The sequence below is a fragment of the Eschrichtius robustus genome, chromosome 15 (genome assembly GCF_028021215.1).
Source record: "Eschrichtius robustus isolate mEscRob2 chromosome 15, mEscRob2.pri, whole genome shotgun sequence".
Taxonomy (NCBI): Eukaryota; Metazoa; Chordata; class Mammalia; order Artiodactyla; family Eschrichtiidae; genus Eschrichtius; species Eschrichtius robustus.
The window spans coordinates 63,878,219-63,900,311 of record NC_090838.1 but is presented as its reverse complement, the minus strand read 5'-3'; the positions used below and the strand labels follow the sequence as shown (position 1 = coordinate 63,900,311).

Here is a 22,093-nt window from a genome sequence, read left to right as displayed (position 1 = left end):
CTGCAATAGGGAAAAAGAAAGAAAGGGGAAGTCCTGGAAAATTCTGAAAAGTCATCTTTAAAACTCCTTACTTGTTGAAGTCATGGAAGATATCTTTTACTTAACTTCCTGTATGTTTTCTTATCTTTGAAAAGCAAGTTTAAAAGCTATTTACAATAAGCAATTCATTGCCTAACTTCTTATATCTTTTGTATATTGTCATGATACATAAATATATATGTTTAAAAAAACCCAAACAAACAAACAAAACTCCTATTTACAATGCTTATTCTGGCTAGTGGTTCCCAGGCTGGCAGCCAGACTGCTACTTAAATGGCTGTTATGGTAAGGGGTCTGGGAATTATTACTTCCACCAACCCAGAATCAATAGGCTGTAGCCTGAATCAATGTGGGCACATATACCTTCATTTATTTTTCAAATGTATGTATATTCTAGAGTCATTCATAAAATATACACTTATTTAAATAACTGCTGAATTCATTGCAGTTTTTTGGGTTGTTATGTCAACCGGATAATAAAGTACACCTACTCTCACATAAGGAATACTCCCTCTTGGCATGCATAAGGGGTCATCCTAACTGAAAGCCCAGGCATTTCTGGGGGATTGTGTAGCCTCTGTTTCAACATCCTGGTACCTAGACATTTATTACATTCCAAGGCAGGCTGACCTATTTGTGAACAAGTCTGTCAGAAAGTTCTTTCCCATACTCAGCTGAAAACTGTCATCCCACAGGGTCTTAAGTTTTAGTTCTGGGAGTCACACCCAATACTTTTTCTACAACAATTCTTCTAACACTTACAGTCAGTTCTCAGATTCTCCCTGGGGTTCTCTCCTAAACATCCCCAGTTTCTTTTATGTGACAAGGGTCTGAGTCCCTTTTCCATGTTGGTCACTTTTCAGGGAACCCAGAAGAAATAATAATACTCCATGGCCAGCACGGAGTGAAGCAATACTATCACATTCGATTTGAGGGGAAAAACTGAAACATACTTATCAGCAACTGAAACTTTTTACTCACAGAATACCACCTGGGGAAAAAAACTTTCTAAGAAGGTCATAAAAATCCCTGTTATCTAAAATCAAATTAAAAGCAAAATTCCAAAATTAAATATACTTTACTTAAGTGGCTTTTTCTTTTGAATTCAAATCTCTTATTGAAGTGCAGGCTTAGCAACTGATGATGATGAAGGAAAAAACCTAACATTTAATAAGCAAGCTACTGCACTTGGTACTTTCTGTGCATCACTTCATTTAATCCTGTCAATAACCCTACTCAAGTATGTATTATTATTATTATCATCTCCACTTACAGATGAGAAAGCTGAGGCCCAGGAAGGTTAAGTAACTTGATCAAAGACACACAGTCCTTAAGTAGCAGAGCTGAGACTCAAACTCCTTCCTATCCCACACCGCTTCCCATGTATGTTTTTATTAGGAAGATTTGGAAAAATAAGTGACAAGGCTGATCTTCTACGTGTGGCACAAAGGACAATGTGCCTCATCAGCTCTGACTGTCTTCCCTGGTTAAAGCACAGCTCCGATTTCTTCTACATAGATACATACACAGAAGAGAGGTGGATCCTTGCTGTGTGGATGAAATCCTTTCTGGCGACAGGAAGAAATCTCCTCTAGTCCGTGGTCGGTTAGTCTAAAGAATCCAGTTCTGAAATAAGAAAAAGCAGGTCTAGAGTCAAGCAAAGGTGTCCCCTCAATCACACACACACACACACACACACACACACACACACACACACACACACACACAGAGCAGTGAAGAGCTCACTTTGAGACAGCTTCAAAAGTATGCTGGCTCATAGGTCTCTTCTCTGGTGAATGAATCAGAGTTAGAGAATGACTCATCACCACCGCCACGCTAGTTTTACTGGGAGAATTCATAGTAAATAACAGGATTTAAAATGAAAAAGAAGTTAATTTTTGGAGATAATCTGTTGGATTTTGAAATTTTCTAATCTGATATCAATCTCTTGAAATTCCTACTGCTTCAAGTCAAACACTTCAAATTTTTTATGTCCTTTTCTTATAAAAGCACCTAGGTTGTTGCTTGGATACTTTTGTAAACAAGTCGAGTAGGTTTATCAGGATATAGGGCTTAAAAGGAAGCCTTTTTAAAAAGCCAATCAATACCACAATCTATATATTTTATAGAGAACAAGGTCTTAAGAATGGAGAACGTTTCCTCTGAGGCTTTTCCCCAGCTATCTCCTTGCAAAACCCTGAACCGCACCCTAGGTACTTACTCCTGGAACTTGGGGGAACAAACAATGGCTATCGACTCTGGCAACATCATCTGGTAGGAGCAGTGAGTGTGTAGGTCAACACTGGAGAGGAAGGCGGTCTGCGTGGGATGAGTCTGAGAAGAGAAAAAAAGGCAGGGACCCCTTCAGCGAGAATACACAGTCAAGCCTGGCCCATGAGGGAAGGTAGAGCCAAGTAATTCTCAATAACTTGCCATGATCTCCTTACGTACAAAGCCATTAGCAGCCGTGAGGAATATGCCTGAAGTTCATAATAAGTAATGAACTTCCTTCCCAGCACTGTAAACGAGTATCGTGTAACATGAGTATGTGAAGAGACTCAATTTCTAATTGACCATCAAGACTTATCTGGCTCCTCACAAGCTCTCTCGACACAATGGAGTCTCCCATACTGGAACAGACAGTACCTGCTGCCCAATACAACAACCTAGTAGAAGTCAAGGACTTAACAAAGCACAGTTAGATGAATGATTCTTCTTCCTGACGGAGGGGTTAGAAGGTCAAGGATGAGTCTGGGGCTCTATAGGCAAAAGTGGCAAAAGCTGTCCTGTTGTTAAAGCATATCTTTCAAGGATATGAGAGGCAGAGGGTTACTGGGATTTCAGAAGGGTAGTTAAATCACACAAAGGACCCTGTCTTATTTGAGAAAAAGACCAAGATATTGAATTTTGAGGGTAATCAGTTAAAGCACCATCTAAATTACATTCAGTTTATCTCATTTGTTTCCAGTTATTTAATCGTTTTTTGTTTTTTTCTTTTTGGCCGCGCCTCGTGGCCTGCGGGGTCTTAGTTCCCCAACCAGGTATTGAACCTGGGCCACAGCAGTGAAAGCACTGAGTCCTAACCACTGGAATCCCCCAGTTATTTAATGTTTTATTGTGCATACTCTTTGTACACAAATGGACCATATAATGACTTAACGTTCATCTCAGAGGGGGTGTGAGATAACAAGGATGGAAAAAGAAAGACCCAATATGACTCAAAAAGACCACCAATCTTTACTGACAGAAAAGCACGGAAAATAAATATGTGCCCTTGACCAGTGTTTTCAACCCTGTTGTGCAAAAAATGAAGCTTCTGAGGAACTTGTCAAAAGCACAGGCTCCTGCACCCCACCCTGGAAATATCCATCCTGAGAAGGAAATTTTTTTCTTTAAAGCTCATTAAATGATTCTTAGGTGCAGCCTCATCTGAGAAGCACAACTGCATAGAATGCTGTGACCAGCTCATTGTGGAAGAGGTCTGCAATACAGGAACTATGTTAGCTGAGTGCTGACAGTAAATCTACACACAGGTCTGCATGGGGAAGGAAAGAACTTTCATGACCACAAGGGAGAAACAGTTTCTACCTAATAAGAATATGATCCTATAGACTGTTAGGGACAAACGGCCTGTGCCAACACCCTACATCCCATGGTTACAGCCTGAAATTTTGACTGAGAACAAATAAGACCTACACAAGCTGATGAAGGCCTCCAATCTAAAGTTGGGTTAGTTAGAAAGATGATATACAGACACATAGCAGGGGCTCAATAAATAATTGTTAAACTAAACCAAAAAATCTTGTTTGAGCCTCTGCTCCCCACTAACTACTGCACCTTCTCTCCTTCCCTCTACAGTCACGTTTCTTGAAAAACCAGTTATGCTCACTGTGCCCACCATGCTGGAGACAGAGGCAGGCATTTTTATGAAGAGAAAACAATACACCAAAGGAGCAGAAATAAGTGAGGAGAGTGAATGCTCAGGGCAGCCTGGGTGCCTGGATGAGTAGAGCAGCCACAGGAGAGCAATGCCAGCTAAGCCAAGGTGAAGGAGTGCCTTGAATACTGAGTTGGGGGTTACACAATAGTTGGTGATAAACATGACCATACAAAGTTTTGGACCAGGGAACCTGATTGATAGCTGGCAAGGCAGAGAAGGAAGAATTGACCTTTTGCCTTCTCCTCTTGCCAATTTTAAGATCTGAGCAAACGTTATGGTCTGCTTTTGTTTGCTTTTAATCCCAAGTTAGGAAGGAATGCTACAGAAATATCATGGGGAAAAAAAGCTGGAATACTATCAATTTAGGCTCTAAATTCCTTCCTAGCTAGGCCCTCACTGATATTAAAAATCCTTTTACTCATTTGTGGCTAAGATCTACCTGAAGTCTAAACAGAAATTATTCCAAACTTTCCCCCATCTTCTCCAGTTTTTAAACTTACCTGTCTCCTCCTGCTGGACAGTGGATCTAGACTTCAACCTTGTTGATAGCAAGATCACCTAAAATGAGTTCCCTCAACCCCTCCAATTATAACCTCAAAAATCTCTCTGTATCTTTCTTTCTTCCTTCAATTCTGTCTCAGAGGAGTGAGTGTTTTCTCCCCCATATGAAGATGATTCCCTTTTTGTACTTTTTTTTTTTTTAATAAATTTATTTATTTATTTATTTATGGCTGTGTTGGGTCGTTTCTGTGCGAGGGCTTTCTCTAGTTGCGGCAAGCGGGGGCCACTCTTCATCGCGGTGCGCGGGCCTCTAACTATCCCGGCCTCTCTTGTTGCTGAGCACAGGCTCCAGACGCGCAGGCTCAGTAGTTGTGATGCACGGGCTTAGTTGCTCCGCGGCATGTGGGATCTTCCCAGACCAGGGCTCGAACCCGTGTCCCCTGCATTGGCAGGCAGATTCTCAACCACTGTGCCACCAGGGAAGCCCCCTTTTTGTACTTTTGATTTAATACTTTCCTATCTTCACATTACCTTGTCTCTCCTGACCTCTGACATCTCCTGCACAGGCTCCACTATACTCCACCAGCTCACTGGGCTTAAAAACATGTTCAGGGACTTCCCTGGTGGCGCAGTGGTTAAGAATCTGCCTGCCAATGCAGACGACACGGGTTTGAGCCCTGGTCCAGGAAGAGCCCACATGCCACGGAGCAACTAGGCCCATGCACCACAACTACTGAGCCTGCGCATCTAGAGCCCGTGCTCCGCAACAAGAGAAGCCACTGCAATAAGACCATGCACCGCAACGAAGAGTAGCCCCTGCTCGCCGCAACTAGAGAAAGCCTGCACTCAGCAATGAAGACCCAACGCAGCCAAAAATAAATAAATAAATAAATATATTAAAACAAAACAAAACAAAACATGTTCAGACAACTATACACAAGAATGCAGATGAACCTTAAAAACTGAGCAAAAGAAGCCAAGCACAAAAGAATACATATTATATAATTCTATTTACATAAAGTTCAAAACCAGGCAAAACTAAACTATCGAGTTTAGGGATACACACTTAGGTGGTAAAGCTATAAAGAAAAGCAAAGAATTTCCAGAAATGTCAAGTGAGGGACTATCTATACCAGAGAGGAAGGGTGACTGGGCAGGACACGGAGGTGGGAGTGTGCTTCTGGTGACGCTCTATTTCTTGACCTAGGTAATGTGTGCACACAGATGTTTGTTTAATGATTCATTAAAGTGCACATTTATTTTATGTACTTTCTTATATATATTTCAAATATAAAGGCTTAAAAAAAACCAAAATAAAAACAGAACACATTTTCACACTAAACCATAAATCAAGCAAACTCTCTCAACCTGGCTATTCCTTAAGCCACCATTCCATCTCTTTCCTATCCTTTAGTCAGTGCTAAGCTCTTCAAAAAAATCAGTATATATTTCACTATCACCACAACCTCAATACCCATTACTTCTTAAACTTTTTTAATCTGCCTAAAACCCACTAAATTGAGGTCATCAATGACCTCATCAAATCCAAAGGGCTCATAGAAGTCTTCATCTCTCTGCAGCATGTGACATAGTTAACATCCTGAAGCTTCTTCTTAAGACGTTCCTCCTCCTTTGGCATCTGTGCCCTAACACTCCCCTCACCTTTCTCTGACATCTCCTCACTTCATGACTGACTACTCCCTATGCTCCCCTAAGTGGCCTGTCCTTCAAGCTGCCAGTGAATCTCTTCTTGCTCTCCACCCTCCTCCAGTTCCAAGGCTTCCAAGGTCAGCTCTACGCCGAGGTCTCCCAGTTCTCTTTCCCACCTAGACCTTGTTCCCAAGTTCCAACTGCCTGATAATTACCTCCACCAATATAATGTCAAATACTCAGAACTGAAGACACCATTTGCCCCACTTCCAAGTAAGTTCTCCTGCTGGAGCCTGTTTCTGCTTATGAGATGATTAATCATTGCCACCCCCATGAGTCAGGCCTGAAATCTCTAAGTCATCACTTTTACTCATCATCCTCTCTTACTCATTCCCCACATCCTCTGAAATCCTACATTTATCTCTTCCTTCCCAAATGCACTGACGTCACCGTAGCTCTCATCATTATTAGATTTTATCATCACGTTAACCTCTTAAATGATCTCCCTGCCTCAACTTCCTCACTGAAAAGCAGAACTATCCTGCCTGTCCACCCAAAACCCTCCAGAACACTGCTCCTAATGTATCATGTGAAAGCTTACCTACCACTGTTTCCTGATATGAACCATAAACCCCAGAAAACTGGACCACTCAATGCTCCAGGATCACAGTCTGCCTATTCCAATGCTGTCCCCTCCGTATGGAACTCTCCCTTGGCTCACCTTGTCAAAATTCTAGAAAATCACCCCAGGTGTGATCTTTCCCTCTGAATTCCACAGGGCTGTTTGCACCTCTTTAGGCACTTGGCACATTCTGCCTCACATGAAGAGTTATGACTTGTCTATATGTCAGTCTCCTTTATGAGACTAAAATCATATCTTACTCAAATTTGTATCGCCTGGCAGATAAGGTACAAGTTTTCTACTCCCCATGTACTATAACGGGGGATACACAATAAAAGGCAAATATTTATGAAAGGACAGAGGCACACTGACTGCCTCACAGGTCAGTATTTCCCAAATTCTAACATACAAGTGTGTACAATCTTCCCAAATCCAGAAATGAGCTGCCTTGTTTGTATGTAACCCTGTCACACAACATGGAAAACAGCTTGGTCTATGAGAATGAGGGGTTGAAAAGGAATAGAAAGAAAAATTAAGAAGAAATCTTTAGGGATGGAATTATATTTTACCTGAATATTACCAGAAGACTGTTAAGACATGCAGACAGTTGAAAATCTCCTATATTGGTGGCCCTTCTGATTTACGTAAAAGTGTAGGCTGCTTTAAGAAAGACCAAATGGAGGCATCTGAATTAACTTCCTTGGCTCATTTAAAATATTTTGATTTATATACCTTTCAGGAACATCATTTGTACGAAGTAAGGCATAGTCTCTACCGTCAAGGTCCACGTATACTCTAGGCTAGCATCCTATCACTGTTCATGCTCACAGGGGAATTGGGACTTTAGGGAAACAAGTTCATTTCCATTAAAAAATTTTAAGTTAAAAAGCCCTAAGTAATGCCCAGAAATCAATACTGTGGTGCAAGCAGTTAAGTATGCTAGGGAAGTCAAGTCTGCATCCAACAGAGGGAAATACAACCACCTAAATAGTCTGGATACAATTCACTCTGCTCCAAGAAAAAAAATAAGCAGTGTGTTTATAACATCATGTGAGAAGAGGAGACGAACCCCTGGACAGGTCGGAATTGCTTACGTGAATCCAGCCCAGTGTGATGAGACCCTGCTGATCCTGTATGAGGAAAAGCTCTTCTTCGTTCTCAGTGTTGCAATAATCAGACCCAGCACTTTGCTTGGGGATGAGGACGTGGGTAATGGTAAACTCATTCCTCATCTGTCAAATGAGAAAACAGCCTGTCACAATTCCCTGGCACTTAGGCAACCCCACTCTGTCACGGCAGTGGAAAGTTAAACATCTGTACAAGCGAAGGCCCTTCCTCCCAGCATGAGCCTTCTTCGTGAGGTGAGTCCCTTATGTCAGTCATGTTCACAACCCTGACTGCCCAAGTACATTGCTTGGGGCCCTCTGCAAAGCCACAGATGCCCACAGCCCTGTGGGAATTCCCTGCTGCAGCCAAACCTGTCTACTCATGCCTCTTAAGAAGCTCTGGGTATAGTACCATTTCTCTTCCTTTGTTCATGTCTAGAGTAGCTTCCTTTTACTATTTCTCTAAGCCCTTCCCATCCTTTAAAGCTCAGTTTAAGTCTATTCCACCTTATGTGTTTATTTATTCAGCAGTTAGTAATGGGTTCTTTAAGCACCTCCATTTAATGATCCTTCTTTCCTCATAATTCCTAGTGCTTTTATTGTACATAGTAGTCAGCATACTATCTATCTTTTGGTGTATATCTCCCATCTCTCCAAAGTGCTTGGGTACTTTTTGCGGACACATGCCCTGTGCCTTACATATTTCATATTCCCAGGTCCTGCCATAAAGTCGGTGTTCAAAAGCTGATATACAGGATCTTCCTACCAAGTTTAGAATTAGGTATTTCTTACCACTGGCATTAAAATAATCAGTTCAGTTCAAGGGACTTTGAAAATCAATCAAATACAGGGTCACTAAAATCAAGGTGACATTGCATTATGCTGCCCATGGCTCTTTGGCAGAAGGATTGGCACAAAGAGTAACTGACCCTGGATATCTTCTCTGAGAGTCACAGGAGGCCAAGGGGGAAGAAACAGTCTCAGCTCAGGAAAGCATTTGTCTTTTACCAGTTTTCCACAGAGAATTCCACATGTCTCTACTCCCCGGGCAGTGTTGGCAATGGCCAACTGGAGAAACTGTGGGCAGAGCTTCCCAGGCACCACCACGTGGCGCAGTCCATCGATTGTAGGAGCTGTAATGGAGAAAGAAGAAACGTCTGAGATCATGGGGCACAGCCTCCCCAAGCAGACTTCAGAGTTGGCAGACCTGGGAGAGCAATGCTAAATCACTGGGGTCCTGCAACTGTAGGCAGTGCGTGGGGATCTCATCCTTATGGCAGAAGAAAAAGGGCTATAAAGTCTCTTCTCCAACCTCTTGCCACAGCCATTGGGAGTATGTTATTTCAAGGAAAGAAAAGAGGCTTTAATCATTCAAGTTAACACAAGGGTAAACTACTGCTTAAAAGAAGTTTCTGAGCTATTCAGGAATAATAGTGAGAGACAATCCTGCCGAGTACATGGGGAGAAACCCTGAAGGCCAGGCTTCAAGAGTCCAGCACCCCTTGCCCACTCTTACCTTGTCTTTTTAAGTGGATCTTCTGCGAAGCTGAATTCCTTACATGACTACTTGAAAGACAACTCCTAACAAAAAGATCTATTCTAATAATCAAGGCATACTCATCATTTTGCCGCTATTGTTATTTTCTCAGATAGCCATACATTGGTGAGAGGAGGAAAGACTCAATAGTTTTTATGGCTAGACTGAATTATCACTGACTACACACAATATTTACCTTGACTAAACTCCTTACCAATTAGGAACATTTGCAGGGCAAGCACAATTCAGCAGCTCTTTTTTATTATTTAAAGGTCAGTGGTTGAATTGTAAGGTGGTACTATAAGTCTCAAATTTCCTTTACAAAAGGTCAACAGTGGTCTCTAGTTCACTGAACATTTCAAATCTCTGTATAACCCTTAAAAGCTGAGGGTCTGACTTTCAAGGATGTTATTAGCTCTTCAGAAAATCGACCTGGCCCAGGTAAACTATATGTCTTAAGCAAAGTCCACTTTATAATATAGCTGTGATAGAACACAGTATAGTAATACTAATCAAATGGATTTCTGTGACCAGAGCCTAATGAGTGGGATCATGGAGGGAGTCGTAGTTGAATCTCCTGGAATGACACCCTGTTTGGCTGCAGCTGAGATAGAAGAGGACGCAAGCAAATGAATTCACTACCTTCCGAGTTGCTCAATGCTCCAGGTTTCAAGGATCTATCCACTACAGGTGGCTTGGCAGGCCTTACAGTTGTATTACAGTCCGAAGGCTGTGTGTATGTAACAGGTGCCGTGGGGAACACATCTAGGGAGGGCTTCTCTAAGTCAGGTACCAGTGGGCCGTCCAGGCCAGGGTCCACTTTCCCAAACTCCTGTACAATTTTCAGTCGTTCTTTTTCTAGTTCCTGGTTCCGGATCATCTCCTCAAAGGCATGGAACTGTTCCTGCTCCAACTGCTGCTGCTTCTGTTGTGCCACCCTCTGTCTTTCCTTTTCCAGCTCTTGCTGGATGGCTACGTTTCGGGCAAATTCTTCCTCTTCCTTCTTCTACAAAGAATGAATAGGAGTTAGGCTAACACTTTATTTACACTCAAGTGACTTCACATCTTAGGAGGACAAGGTTTTTCAGCAGGAAGATTACCCCAAATGTACTTCTGCTCTAGCGTGAGTTCCCAACACAGAATTCATGCTTCCCTTAGTACCTCTACACCCGTGGAACAGCTGCTGCTCCTGTCTATCTAACCACCATACACCTATTCTTCAAAAACAGGTAAAGTCCTGATCCTCTCGGTACCCTTCCCAATGACTTTAACTAATACATTCTCTTTTTTACCAAAATCTCAAGGCAACTTATTGTCTGCACCTCATAATCTGTATCATACAATTTTAGCCTCTGGTGTGCCATGTATACATTCTGTATTCCAAGTAAGGCTGTGAAACAGAACCAAATCCAAACTTACAACTGCCATGTTGCGGATCTCTACTGAATTTTAACCCTGAATGAAGCCTCTGAAATTTTTCTGGTGATTGGTCCAATATAGAGTGACATTTTAAACTGCTAAGAAACATCAAGTAACAATCTCCTTCATGAAGGTTTTCACTCACTGCGTACCTTAGAAATACATAGCTGTTCACCTCTCCTCTGATTTTCAACATCAGAGTCCAGAACAGAATTCAGTAGAGTGTACAAAAGAATGTGGAAGTGCTTGCAGTGTGTGTTCTCACCTGACACAGACCAATGACACTGTCGCAGAGCTTCTCATGTGTTTTAACTGACTCTTCCTAACAAGAATCATTTGAAAATAGCTTGAAAAAAAACCCCAATTATTTTAAACAGGTATATCCTATGTTGGATATAATCAAATGTGTATCAAATACCCCAAATTCTCTGATCTAAAAACCCTATACTTTAGTGCGATTTTCACTGTTCTTAGGTTCTAGCTCTAGACATAGCAGACAAGCAATAGATATTCTGTCCCTCAAGTCATCCTCTTAGATAAGCAAGCTAAATCTGTATTAGAATCCTCAGCCTAAACACCTTTTTTGAGTTTCTGGTCTTTGCCAACAAAGTAAAATATCACATTAAAATCACAAGATCTGCTGAAATATCTATTAGAATCCTAGGTCACAGCCTAAGAAACCAAAATAATTTCCCTTTTTGTTTTTTTTTTTTTTGCTATTACATACTCACTTTTTCTTCATTATAGTCTATATATTCTTTGGTATATCGTTTTAACAGTTCTGCTTTCAGCTCTTCTGCTTTGGGAAATGCAACCTCCTTTAATTTCTGAGACACAAAATCAAAAACTGGGAGTTAGAACAATTGCCAGCTAATTAAGGTGAGAAGTAAAAAGACTGAAGTCAAGTTGGCAATGGCAACAATGTTTCTAAAAACATTTAAATAATAATTTAAATTTAAATAATTTAATTTAAAATACCCCCTACCATACCATACCTGATATTTCGTAACTGATCTAGTGAAATGGCCTTATCTCCTATTTGCAGGATATGATGCTCAGATGCAGACACTGCTACTTATATTTTGGAGTTAGTCTGTGCTTCTCTGAAGCTTTTAGATGGGCAACAGTTAAAGTGAAGACCCACCTTTACTGTGTCTTTCTTTTCAGGAATGACAGCCGATTTGTAATCTCGATGCTTTGGTAGTTTCTCAATAAAGAGCCTAAGGGAACAGATCAGATTGACTGTGATGCAAAGAAGATGTCCAAATGTCCAAAAGACTCTGAAGCAATGCAACTCCCTTACCCTGCAGAGACTACCTGATGGGTTCCCAGGCATGCAGGGGTAACAGGCACACCCTGACAGACCATGTTCCCCACTCATCTCTAGCCCTGTAAAGAGCAACAGAGTGCTTCCCTCTTCTCCCAAATCAGATGTGCAGCAGCACCAGACTCCTACAACAAAAACGATGGGGAGGAAAAAGCCTATCCTGTGCCCCAAAATACACCTCCAAAGAGATTCTCTTCTTGTTGTGACAGTAACAGGCTTCCAAAGGGAAAGGTCTCTCACAAATCATTCTTCAGGGAACAGTTTGGCAGCCAAGGGCAGGAGGCTAAGAGAAAACCCACATTCTATTACTACTTCTAACTCTGTGTGACCTTTAATGCTGGCTTTTCTTCTTTGGGATTCATGTTCCTTCAAAGAAGAATATTCCTTGCACCAGATTAAGCTCTGAGATGCTTAGACAGTTCATGTGTTATATGCGTGTAATATGTGCACGTTACATGTGTAACGTGCATTATGATCTCTGATGAAAAGTGCTTAGAGAAACATAAGTGCTAGATTTCCTTTTTCAGTTCTTGTCCTTGGCTGTAAAGCTCAGTGAGAAAAATAAACTGAATCAATTCATAGACCTCTAACACTTATGATGTCTACTTGGGGACGGTGAAAATAAATAGAAGTTCAGTAACTTGTCATAGCCAAAATGGAGGGTTCAGAATTCAATGCCAGCAGGCCGGTTCCAGAGTCTACTCTTTCAACCACTATATCGTACTGCCTCCTCCTCATGGCTCCTGGAATGTCCAGAACTGTTGGAGGGGTTCTGAACAAAGATGTCTTTCAATAGAATTAGGTTGTAATAAACACAAGCTGAGACCCAAAACAAATAAATTGAGGGTAGCTTGCCCACAGCCACAAAACACTGTTACGTAGTTGGGATTAACTGACTCTTTTTCACTTTCTGCCCATGGGTAGGAGGAAACAAAGGAGGAAGACTCAGTAAAGGGAAAAGAAGAAGATCCCCACCAAAACACACCCTCTATAGATGAGTCGTCCTCCTTCTGTTCTAATTAGGCACATGAAAATTTCATTTCAATCCAATTTCACAAGACCCCTCAGGCAGGGATGAATTCCAAAATCAAAACAATTCTAAAAATTGTCCTTTGGGTTCATGAAAAATGAATTAAAAGTTTCCTTGAAGTCTATACTTAAAACAAGCACAGATTCATTTTTCAACCATAAAGTCCTGAAGAGGATATTAGGATAAATAAGGCATAGATCTTGTGCTCAAGAGACCTATTATTCAGTAACTCGAAAGACCAAGGTACATGTTCACTACCTTCAGCAGGCTGAGTGTGCTTTGTATTGAGGCCTCAATCAGTCAAGAAAGTAACATGTCATATAAACACCACACTTTATTTTCATTTATGCTCTCAGCCTGAAGGACTGTAAAGTCCCTGAGGCCAGAGATTTCTGTGTTTCATGCTTCTTTGTATATTCCTCTAAAGCCAGCACAGTGCCTTGTATAAAGAGGCACTGAAAAAATATCTGATGAATAAAATTGTCTTAAAACCTCTGGATGAGCTGAGTGAAAAAACAAAGTGCAAAAAAGTATATATAACATGCTACCTTATATGTAAGAAAGGGGAAAATTATATATAGGCACACCTCAGAGATATTGTGGGTTCGGTTCCAGACTACCGCAATAAAGCAAATGTTGCAATAAAGCGAATCAAATAAGTTTTTTCATTTCTCAGTGTATAAAAAAGTTATGTTTACACTACAGTGTACTCTATTAAGTGTGCAATAGCATTAGGTCTAAAAACATATACACTTTAATTTAAAATACTTTATTGCTAAAAAATGCTAAGAATCATCTGACAATGCAGGGTTGCCACAAACCTTCAATTTATAAAAAATGCAGTATCTGCAAAGTGTAATAAAACAAGGTATGCCTGTGTGCATGTATATATATTCATTTATTTTGTTTATAAGTATATAAAGTAACACAGGAAGTATATACAGAAACTAGCAAAAATAGAGGACAGGGGAAATAGAGTGGATGAGACAAGAGTGGGAGTGAAAATTTTCACTATATACCTTTTGTTTTATTATTTCGATTTTGAACCATGTAATAAAAACTAGCTTATAAGATAAAACTCCCAGACCTGAACATGAATACCTTTCTCTTGTTTCAGTAACTGTAGTCAATTTTCTGAATGGGGACATATGGGCAGAAGCATCTCCTGAAAACAGAATGGGCAGCATAACCCACTGCCCACACTGGAGGCAACAGAGCTTGGTGGTTAGGAGGGCAGGCTCTGGAGCCACCCTGCTCAGGTTCAAATCCTGGCTTTAAGCACTTACTAGCTGTGTGACCTCCAGCACCATCCCTCAGTTTCTATATAAATTATATATACAGAGACAAACTAGTACTACCTGATAGGGCTGCTATGACATTAAAATAGATTTTTTAAAATAAATAAAATGCTGAGCACAGTGCCTAGCACATAGCCAACATCTGCTATATGTTTATATGCTTGTTTTTACTAATAAATAATAATGTGAGCAAGAAGAAGAGATGAAGATGTTAACACCAGGGTTAGAAATTTTCTAGGCAGAGAATAGCTGTGGCCCAGATGTATACTGTTCTCCGGGTTATATCTGGTTGCAGCCTACAGACAGGAAATGTACCAAAGCAAACAAAGATGCATTGGCAAAACACAAGCAAAACAGCCTAATGGAACAACAGAAAAAAAGAGATACACAGAAAAGTAAATAAAAAGGTAAATAATTATATAAAATGGTACTCAACTTTACTTATATATGAAAGAAATTCAAATTAAGATGAGATATCATTTTCATCTATCAGATTGGCAAAGGCTTAAAAGTTGATTACAATCAGTGTAGGCAAGGGCATAGAGAAATGGGTATCCTTACCCACTCTTAGCAGGACTGTAATTTGATAATACCTTTTTCCTTAGGGGAGGAAGGGGAGTGGGAGACAAGTATTCAAAATTTAGAATGTGTATATCCTTTAAACTCACAGTTCCACCTCTATGAATTTATCCTATAATAATACAAAAATATATGTATAAGACTGTTCAATACAGCATTGTTCATAAAAGTAGGGCAACCTGAAAACCTAAATGACCATCAGTAGGGGATTATTTAATAAATTATGGTGTACCCAAATGTGGAAAAACAACATAACCATTCACTCTTTCCTTCAACAAATATTTACTGAGCATCTACTATGGGGTCAGGAATTATTATAAAGGCTGGCGATTTGGCAGTGAATGTCGCAGTCACAAATTCCTCCCCACCATAGAGTGTACATTACAGTGGGGGAACAGACAATAGACAAAATATAAAGTATTATAGATAATCAGTGCTAGGAAAAAGTCATTAATAGGGAAGGGGAATAGAAGTGACAGGGAAGGGATTGAGCTTTTAGATAGGGCAGCTAAGGAAGGCATCACTGAGAAAGTAGCAGTTAAGTAAGGACTGGAAGAGTAAGCCATGACGATATCTGGGATAAGACTGTTCCAGGCAGAAGAAACAGCCCTAAGGCAGAATGAGATGCTGGATCAATGTGTCCTGATACGGAAAGATATGACTGTTAAGAAAGCAAATTGTAGAAAAGAAAATATTGTATGATCTCGTTCAGGCTTTAAGAAAAAAGGATAAAGACATGAGCCCATGTGTTTGCATGGGCGTATTTTCTTAACAAACACATAAACACACAAGAAACATAACAGTGATTACCTCTGGCGAATGGGAATTTTCTTTTCACTTTAATATTTCCCTTGCTGTATGGCTTGAGAAAAATTTGCTTTAATCATGAACAAATATTACTTTTGTGTAAAAATAATTTAAAAAGTCAAGCAGAAATTCTATAACATGGATGTATTAAGGGCTCTAATTTCTTCCAATCTTAAAAGTTAGTCAGCAAAGTGAGCATGAGCACAAATGAAAACCCTCTTCAGTCCATAAGCCCCAATCCTGGTGGTAAACATTTTCAACACAGGTGACAGGCCATTTTCAGAAAGCAGGTCTGTGTTGTAGGGGGCTCACACAGCAGACAGGAATTGCCTAAGTCCTCTGTAACTCTCTTCTATGCAGCCTAGTCGATGACCATAAAAAGCTGCGAAAGAATCCACCGCCTGGATTACTGTCTGTGCTCACCATGAAAATATGTACTGATTTAATATGTTGAAGATCCTTCTTCTATACTGGGGTCTGCAAAAGGCAAAGCATTCCTACAGTAGGGGAAACCTCTGAGGGGGGAGAAATGTGCTTGAGATCATTAAGACGCCTGAACTGCTCAAGAGAAAAGAACAAACATGCCCTTTAAAATCCTGAGTTAAAGTATGCAAAAAGGTCTAGAACAATGACTCAATAGTGGGGGGGAGGCAGAAGAGTGGTGAGGTAGAGGCCTACCCTCTTCCCTCCTCTCTCCTCAGTGTAATAACTGCCCAAGTGAGCCGTTGTTAACTGACAGGAATATACCAAGTAAACTGCGGTAGAAAAACTGACCAAGAATACTGAGCTAGAAGTTTTTTTGCAACTCCTAGGGCTTGTCAGTTCACAGAATCAGAGTTAGGGCCTTGAAGATATCTGCAGGAAAAATGAAGGTAGCTACATTTATTGATCCAGGTCTAGCCAATCCAACAAAGTCCCAAATTAAACCCCAAATCTAACAAGTTAAGTAATACATTCTACCCTCCTCTCACTCACCTCTCCTCTAGGCCTCGTTCCTCATGTTAAATGGTCCTATAAGCAGAACACCACATACAGGAACAGACTCCCCGAATCGGTCTTGCTGTTAACACTGATATTCATATCACTCAAAGTAACACCAAATCACAGAAAAAAAATCAACTTCTTAAGCATCCGTGTACCGTTAATCCTACTCCCTCTTGCTTATATAAGAGTTTATTTCTACACTGAAACTCTCTTTTCTGTACCGTTAGCCTCTCCTTCTCCACAGTATCCTTTCCATCAGCAAAAAATAAGCTCTAGAATCTCCCATCTTAAAACACATGCGGGGCTTCCCTGGTGGCACAGTGGTTAAGAATCCACCTGCCAATGCATGGGACAGGGTTCGAGCCCTGGTCCGGGAAGATCCCACATGCCGCGGAGCAACTAAGCCCGTGTGCCACAACTACTGAGCCTGCGCTCTAGAGCCTGCGAGCCACAACTACTGAGCCCACGTGCCACAACTACTGAAGCCCGCACGCCTAGAGCCCATGCTCCACAACAAGAGAAGCCACTGCAATGAGAAGCCAGAGCACCGCAACAAAGAGTAGCCCCCGCTCAATGCAACTAGAGAAAGCCCGCGCACAGCAATGAAGACCCAATGCAGCCAATAAATAAATTAATTAATTAATTAAAAAACAAACAAAAAAATAAATAAAATTGCCTTAAAAAAAAAACACACACACACGCACATTCATGTACTCCTTGTCCCCTTCAATTACTTCCTCAGTTTTCCACTTTACTTCCTATCCAACTTCTCCAAAGAGCTGTCTATGCCAGGACTTGGCAAACTACGGCTAGCGGGTCAAATCTAGCTCGCCATCTGTTTTTATAAACAAAGTTTCATTGGAGCACAGCCTCACCCATTCATTCGTGTATTATCTATGGCTTGCTTTCACACTACAAAGCAGAGGCTGCAACAGAGATCAAATTGCCTGCAAAGCCAAAAATATTTACTGGTGTTGGGTGCAGCCACTTTGCCCTAGGAACTCTGGTCTGAAGTGCTGGGGGCAAGACCTCTACACGGGGCACCCTGTGAGCAAATGAAACTAGATTAAGCATGAAGGAAAAGAAAAAAAAGGATCGCTGACTGAAAAACTACTGACAGGGAGGACCTTCAAGATGGCGGAGGAGTAAGACGTGGAGATCACCTTCCTCCCCACAAATACATCAAAAATACATCTACATGTGGACCAACTCCTACAGAACACCTACTGAACGCTGGCAGAAGACCGCAGACCTCCCAAAAGGCAAGAAACTCCCCATGTACCTGCTTAGGGCAAAAGAGAAAAGAAAAAACAGAGACAAGAATAGGGACGGGACCTGCACCTCTGGGAGGGAGCTGTGAAGGAGGAAAGGTTTCCACACACTAGGAAGCCCCTTCGCGGGCGGAGACTGTGGGTGGCGGAGGGGGAAGCTTCAGAGCCACGGAGGAGAGCGCAGCAACAGGGGTGCAAAGGGCAAAGCAGAGAGATTCCCGCACAGAGGATCGGTGCTGACCAGCACTCACCAGCCTGAGAGGCTTGTCTGCTCACCCGCCGGGGCAGGCAGGGGCTGGGAGCTGAGGCTCGGGCTTCGGTCGGATCGCAGGGAGAGGACTGGGGTTGGCGGCGTGAACACAGCCTGAAGGGGGCTAGTGCACCACAGTAGCTGGGAGGGAGCCCAGGAAAAAGTCTGGAACTGCCTAAGAGTCAAGAGACCATTGTTTCGGGGTGCGCGAGGAGAGGGGATTCAGAGCACCGCCTAAACGAGCTCCAGAGATGGGCGCGAGCCGCCGCTATCAGCGTGGACCCCAGAGACGGGCATGAAACGCTAAGGCTGCTACTGGCGCCACCAAGAAGCCTGTGTGCGAGCACAGGTCACGACCCACAGCCCCCCAGGAGCCTGTGCAGCACACCACTGCCAGGGTGCCGTGATCCAGGGACAACATCCCCGGGAGAACGCACGGTGCGCCTCAGGCTGGTGCAACGTCACGCCGGCTTCTGCCACCACAGGCTCGCCCTGCATTCTGTACCCCTCCCTCCCCCTAGTCTGAGTGAGCCAGAACCCCCTAATCAGCCGCTCCTTTAACCCCCTCCTGTCTGGGTGAAGAACAGACGCCAGAGGGCGACCTACACACAGAGGCGGGGCCAAATCCAAAGCTGAACCCTGGGAGGGACCTGTGCGAACAAAGAAGAGAAAGGGAAATCACTCCATGTAGCCTCAGGAGCAGCAGACTAAATCTCCACAATCAACCTGATGTACCCTGCATCTGTGGAATACCTGAATAGACAACAAATCATCCTAAAACTGAGGCCGTGGACTTTGGGAGCAACTGTAGACTTTGGGGTTTGCTGTATGCGACAGACTAGTTTCTGATTTTTATGTTTATCTTAGTATAGTTTTTAGCCCTTGTTATCATTGGTGGATTTGTTTATTGGTTTGGTTGCTCTCTTTTATTACTTATTATATTTTTTTATTTTAATAATATTTTTAAAAATTATTTTTTATTTTATTTTTTTTCTCCCTTTTCTTCTGAGCCGTGTGGCTGACAGGGTCTTGGTGGTCCAGCTGGGTGTCAGACCTGAGCCTCTGAGGTGGGAGAGCTGAGTTCAGGACATTGGACTACCAGAGACCTCCCTGCCCCATGTAATATCAATCAGCGAGAGTTCTCCCAGAGATCTCCATCTCAACGCTAAGACCCAGCTCCACTCAATGACCAGCAAGCTCCAGTTCTGGACACCCCATGCCAAACAACTAGCAAGACAGGAACACAACCCCACCCATTAGCAGAGAGGCTGCCTAAAATCATAATAAGTTCACAGACACCCCAAAACACACCACCGGACGAAGTCCTGCCCACCAGAAAGACAAGATCCAGCCCTATCCACCAGAACACAGGCACTAGTCCCCCCCACCAGGAAGCCTACACAACCCACTGAACCAACCTTACCCACTGGGGGCAGATACCAAAAACAGTGGGAACTACGAACCTGCACCCTGCGAAAAGGAGACCCCAAACACAGTAAGTTAAGCAAAATGAGAAGACAGAGAAATATGCAGCAGATGAAGGAGCAAGGTAAAAACCCACCAGACCAAACAAATGAAGAGGAAATAGGCAGTCTACCTGAAAAAGAATTCAGAGTAATGATAGTAAAGATGATCCAAAATCTTGGAAATAGAATGGAGAAAATACAAGAAACGTTTAACAAGGACCTAGAAGAACTAAAGAGCAAACAAACAATGATGAACAACACAATAAATGAAATTTAAAATTCTCTAGAAGGAATCAATAGCAGAATAACTGAGGCAGAAGAACGGATAAGTGCCCTGGAAGATAAAATAGTGGAAATAACTACTGCAGAGCAGAATAAAGAAAAAAGAATGAAAAGAATTGAGGACAGTCTCAGAGACCTCTGGGACAACATTAAACACACCAACATTCGAATTATAGGGGTCCCAGAAGAAGAAGAGAAAAAGAAAGGGACTGAGAAAATATTTGAAGAGATTATACTTGAAAACTTCCCTAATATGGGAAAGGAAATAGTCAATCAAGTCCAGGAAGCACAGAGAGTCCCATTCAGGATAAATCCAAGGAGAAACATGCCAAGACACATATTAATCAAACTATCAAAAATTAAATACAAAGAAAAAATATTAAAAGCAGCAAGGGAAAAGCAACAAATAACATACAAGGAAATCCCCATAACGTTAACAGCTGATCTTTCAGCAGAATCTCTGCAAACCAGAAGGGAGCGGCAGGACATATTTAAAGTGATGAAAGGGAAAAACCTACAACCAAGATTACTCTACCCAGCAAGAATCTCATTCAGATTTGAAGGAGAAATTAAAACCTTTACAGACTAGCAAAAGTCAAGAGAATTCAGCACCACCAAACCAGCTTTACAACAAACGCTAAAGGAACTTCTCTAGGCAGGAAACACAAGAGAAGGAAAAGACCTACAATAACAAACCCAAAACAATTAAGAAAATGGTAATAGGAACATACATATCGATAACTACCTTAAATGTAAATGGACTAAATTCTCCAACCAAAGGCCAGGTAATGTTAACAAAGATCCTGGGAGTCTCTGCTTCTGACAGGATCACTGTATTCCTGTGTAGGGAGCACCAGAAGCCTGGGAGCCACCAGGGCCTGCACTGCTCAGTGCACCTCTCAGAGCAGCAATGCCAGGCTCCCACCTCACTGCTCCATTCAGCTGCAACCCTCCCCACTGGGTCCCATCATGCCTTTTTAAAAAGATTCTGTATAATGAGTGGAGAGCAGAGAGGTATATTTAGTGGCCTCACTCAGCGCTCCAGAATCATCAATATGGAGCCTCTGGATCTCTCCCAGATGCCAGCTCCCCCCAACACCTGCACTCGGTCTTCTGTTACAGTTAGAATTAGGGTCAGGATGGGGGGGTGTTAGGAGGGAGAGCATTCTGACAGAGCGTGGGTAAGGTCCCATAGTGAGATGCAATATGTATAGAACTGAAGGAAGGCCCAAGTGGCTAGAGCACAGAAAGCAAAGTGCTGAGTGCACAAGCTGAGGCTAAAGAGCCTGGTAGGGGCTACCCTACAGAGAACGCTATGCACCAGAAAAAAAGAGGTTCACATTCTTAACCTAAAATCAGTAGGAAGATCTGCAAAGATTTTTCAGCTGACTGTTGACATGATTGCATTTGAAAAAGACCTCTGGCTACTTGGTGAAGAAAAGATTGCAGGGTTTCTCAACCTCAGCACTATTGACACTTTGCGATGGGTAATTCTTTGTTGTGGGGGGCTGTCCTATAGGATGCTGCTAATTATAGGATGCATCCATTATAGGATGTTTAGCAGCATCCTTGGCATCTCCATGCTAGATGTATCCACACATGGAGTTGAGACAACCAAAGTCTCCAGACATTGCCAAATGTCCCCAAGGGGCAAAATCAACCCTCATTGAGAATCACTGAATTAAGGAAGAGCAAGAGAGAATGACGGAGACAACTGGTAGTTTCACCGTAGCCCAGGCAGCAATTATGGTAGCTTAGAATTGAGGAGGTGGAAAAGGAAGGAAGTGAACTGATTAGGGTTAGGATTAGGGATTAGGGAGACATTTAGGAAGTAAAGTCAATGATATAGGTTGCTTGGTTGAAATGGAAGGAGAAAGTGAGAGGAATTAAGGAGAATGAGTGGTTCTGGCCTAAGCATACAGGGAGGTGCTTCGTACCATGAGCTAAGATTCCAGGTAGATCCTAGATTTTGAGCCAATGTAAAA

General features: G+C 42.1%; 1 protein-coding gene across 3 annotated transcripts in view; it reads right to left on the bottom strand.

Annotated features, from left to right (window-relative positions):
• Positions 1-22,093, bottom strand: part of STAMBP (STAM binding protein) — a 41,661-nt gene that overhangs the window by 658 nt on the left and 18,910 nt on the right. For 2 of the 3 annotated variants that reach the window (XM_068564293.1, XM_068564292.1), the window contains exons 3-9: positions 11,959-12,034; positions 11,546-11,641; positions 10,038-10,401; positions 8,867-8,991; positions 7,847-7,984; positions 2,261-2,373; positions 1,566-1,665 (exon numbers count right to left, since the gene is read on the bottom strand). In XM_068564293.1, the coding sequence (XP_068420394.1) occupies positions 1,566-1,665; positions 2,261-2,373; positions 7,847-7,984; positions 8,867-8,991; positions 10,038-10,401; positions 11,546-11,641; positions 11,959-12,034 (1,012 nt within the window). The remainder of the gene's footprint in view (positions 1-1,565; positions 1,666-2,260; positions 2,374-7,846; positions 7,985-8,866; positions 8,992-10,037; positions 10,402-11,545; positions 11,642-11,958; positions 12,035-22,093) is intronic. The other variant, XM_068564294.1, reaches the window with a different exon arrangement.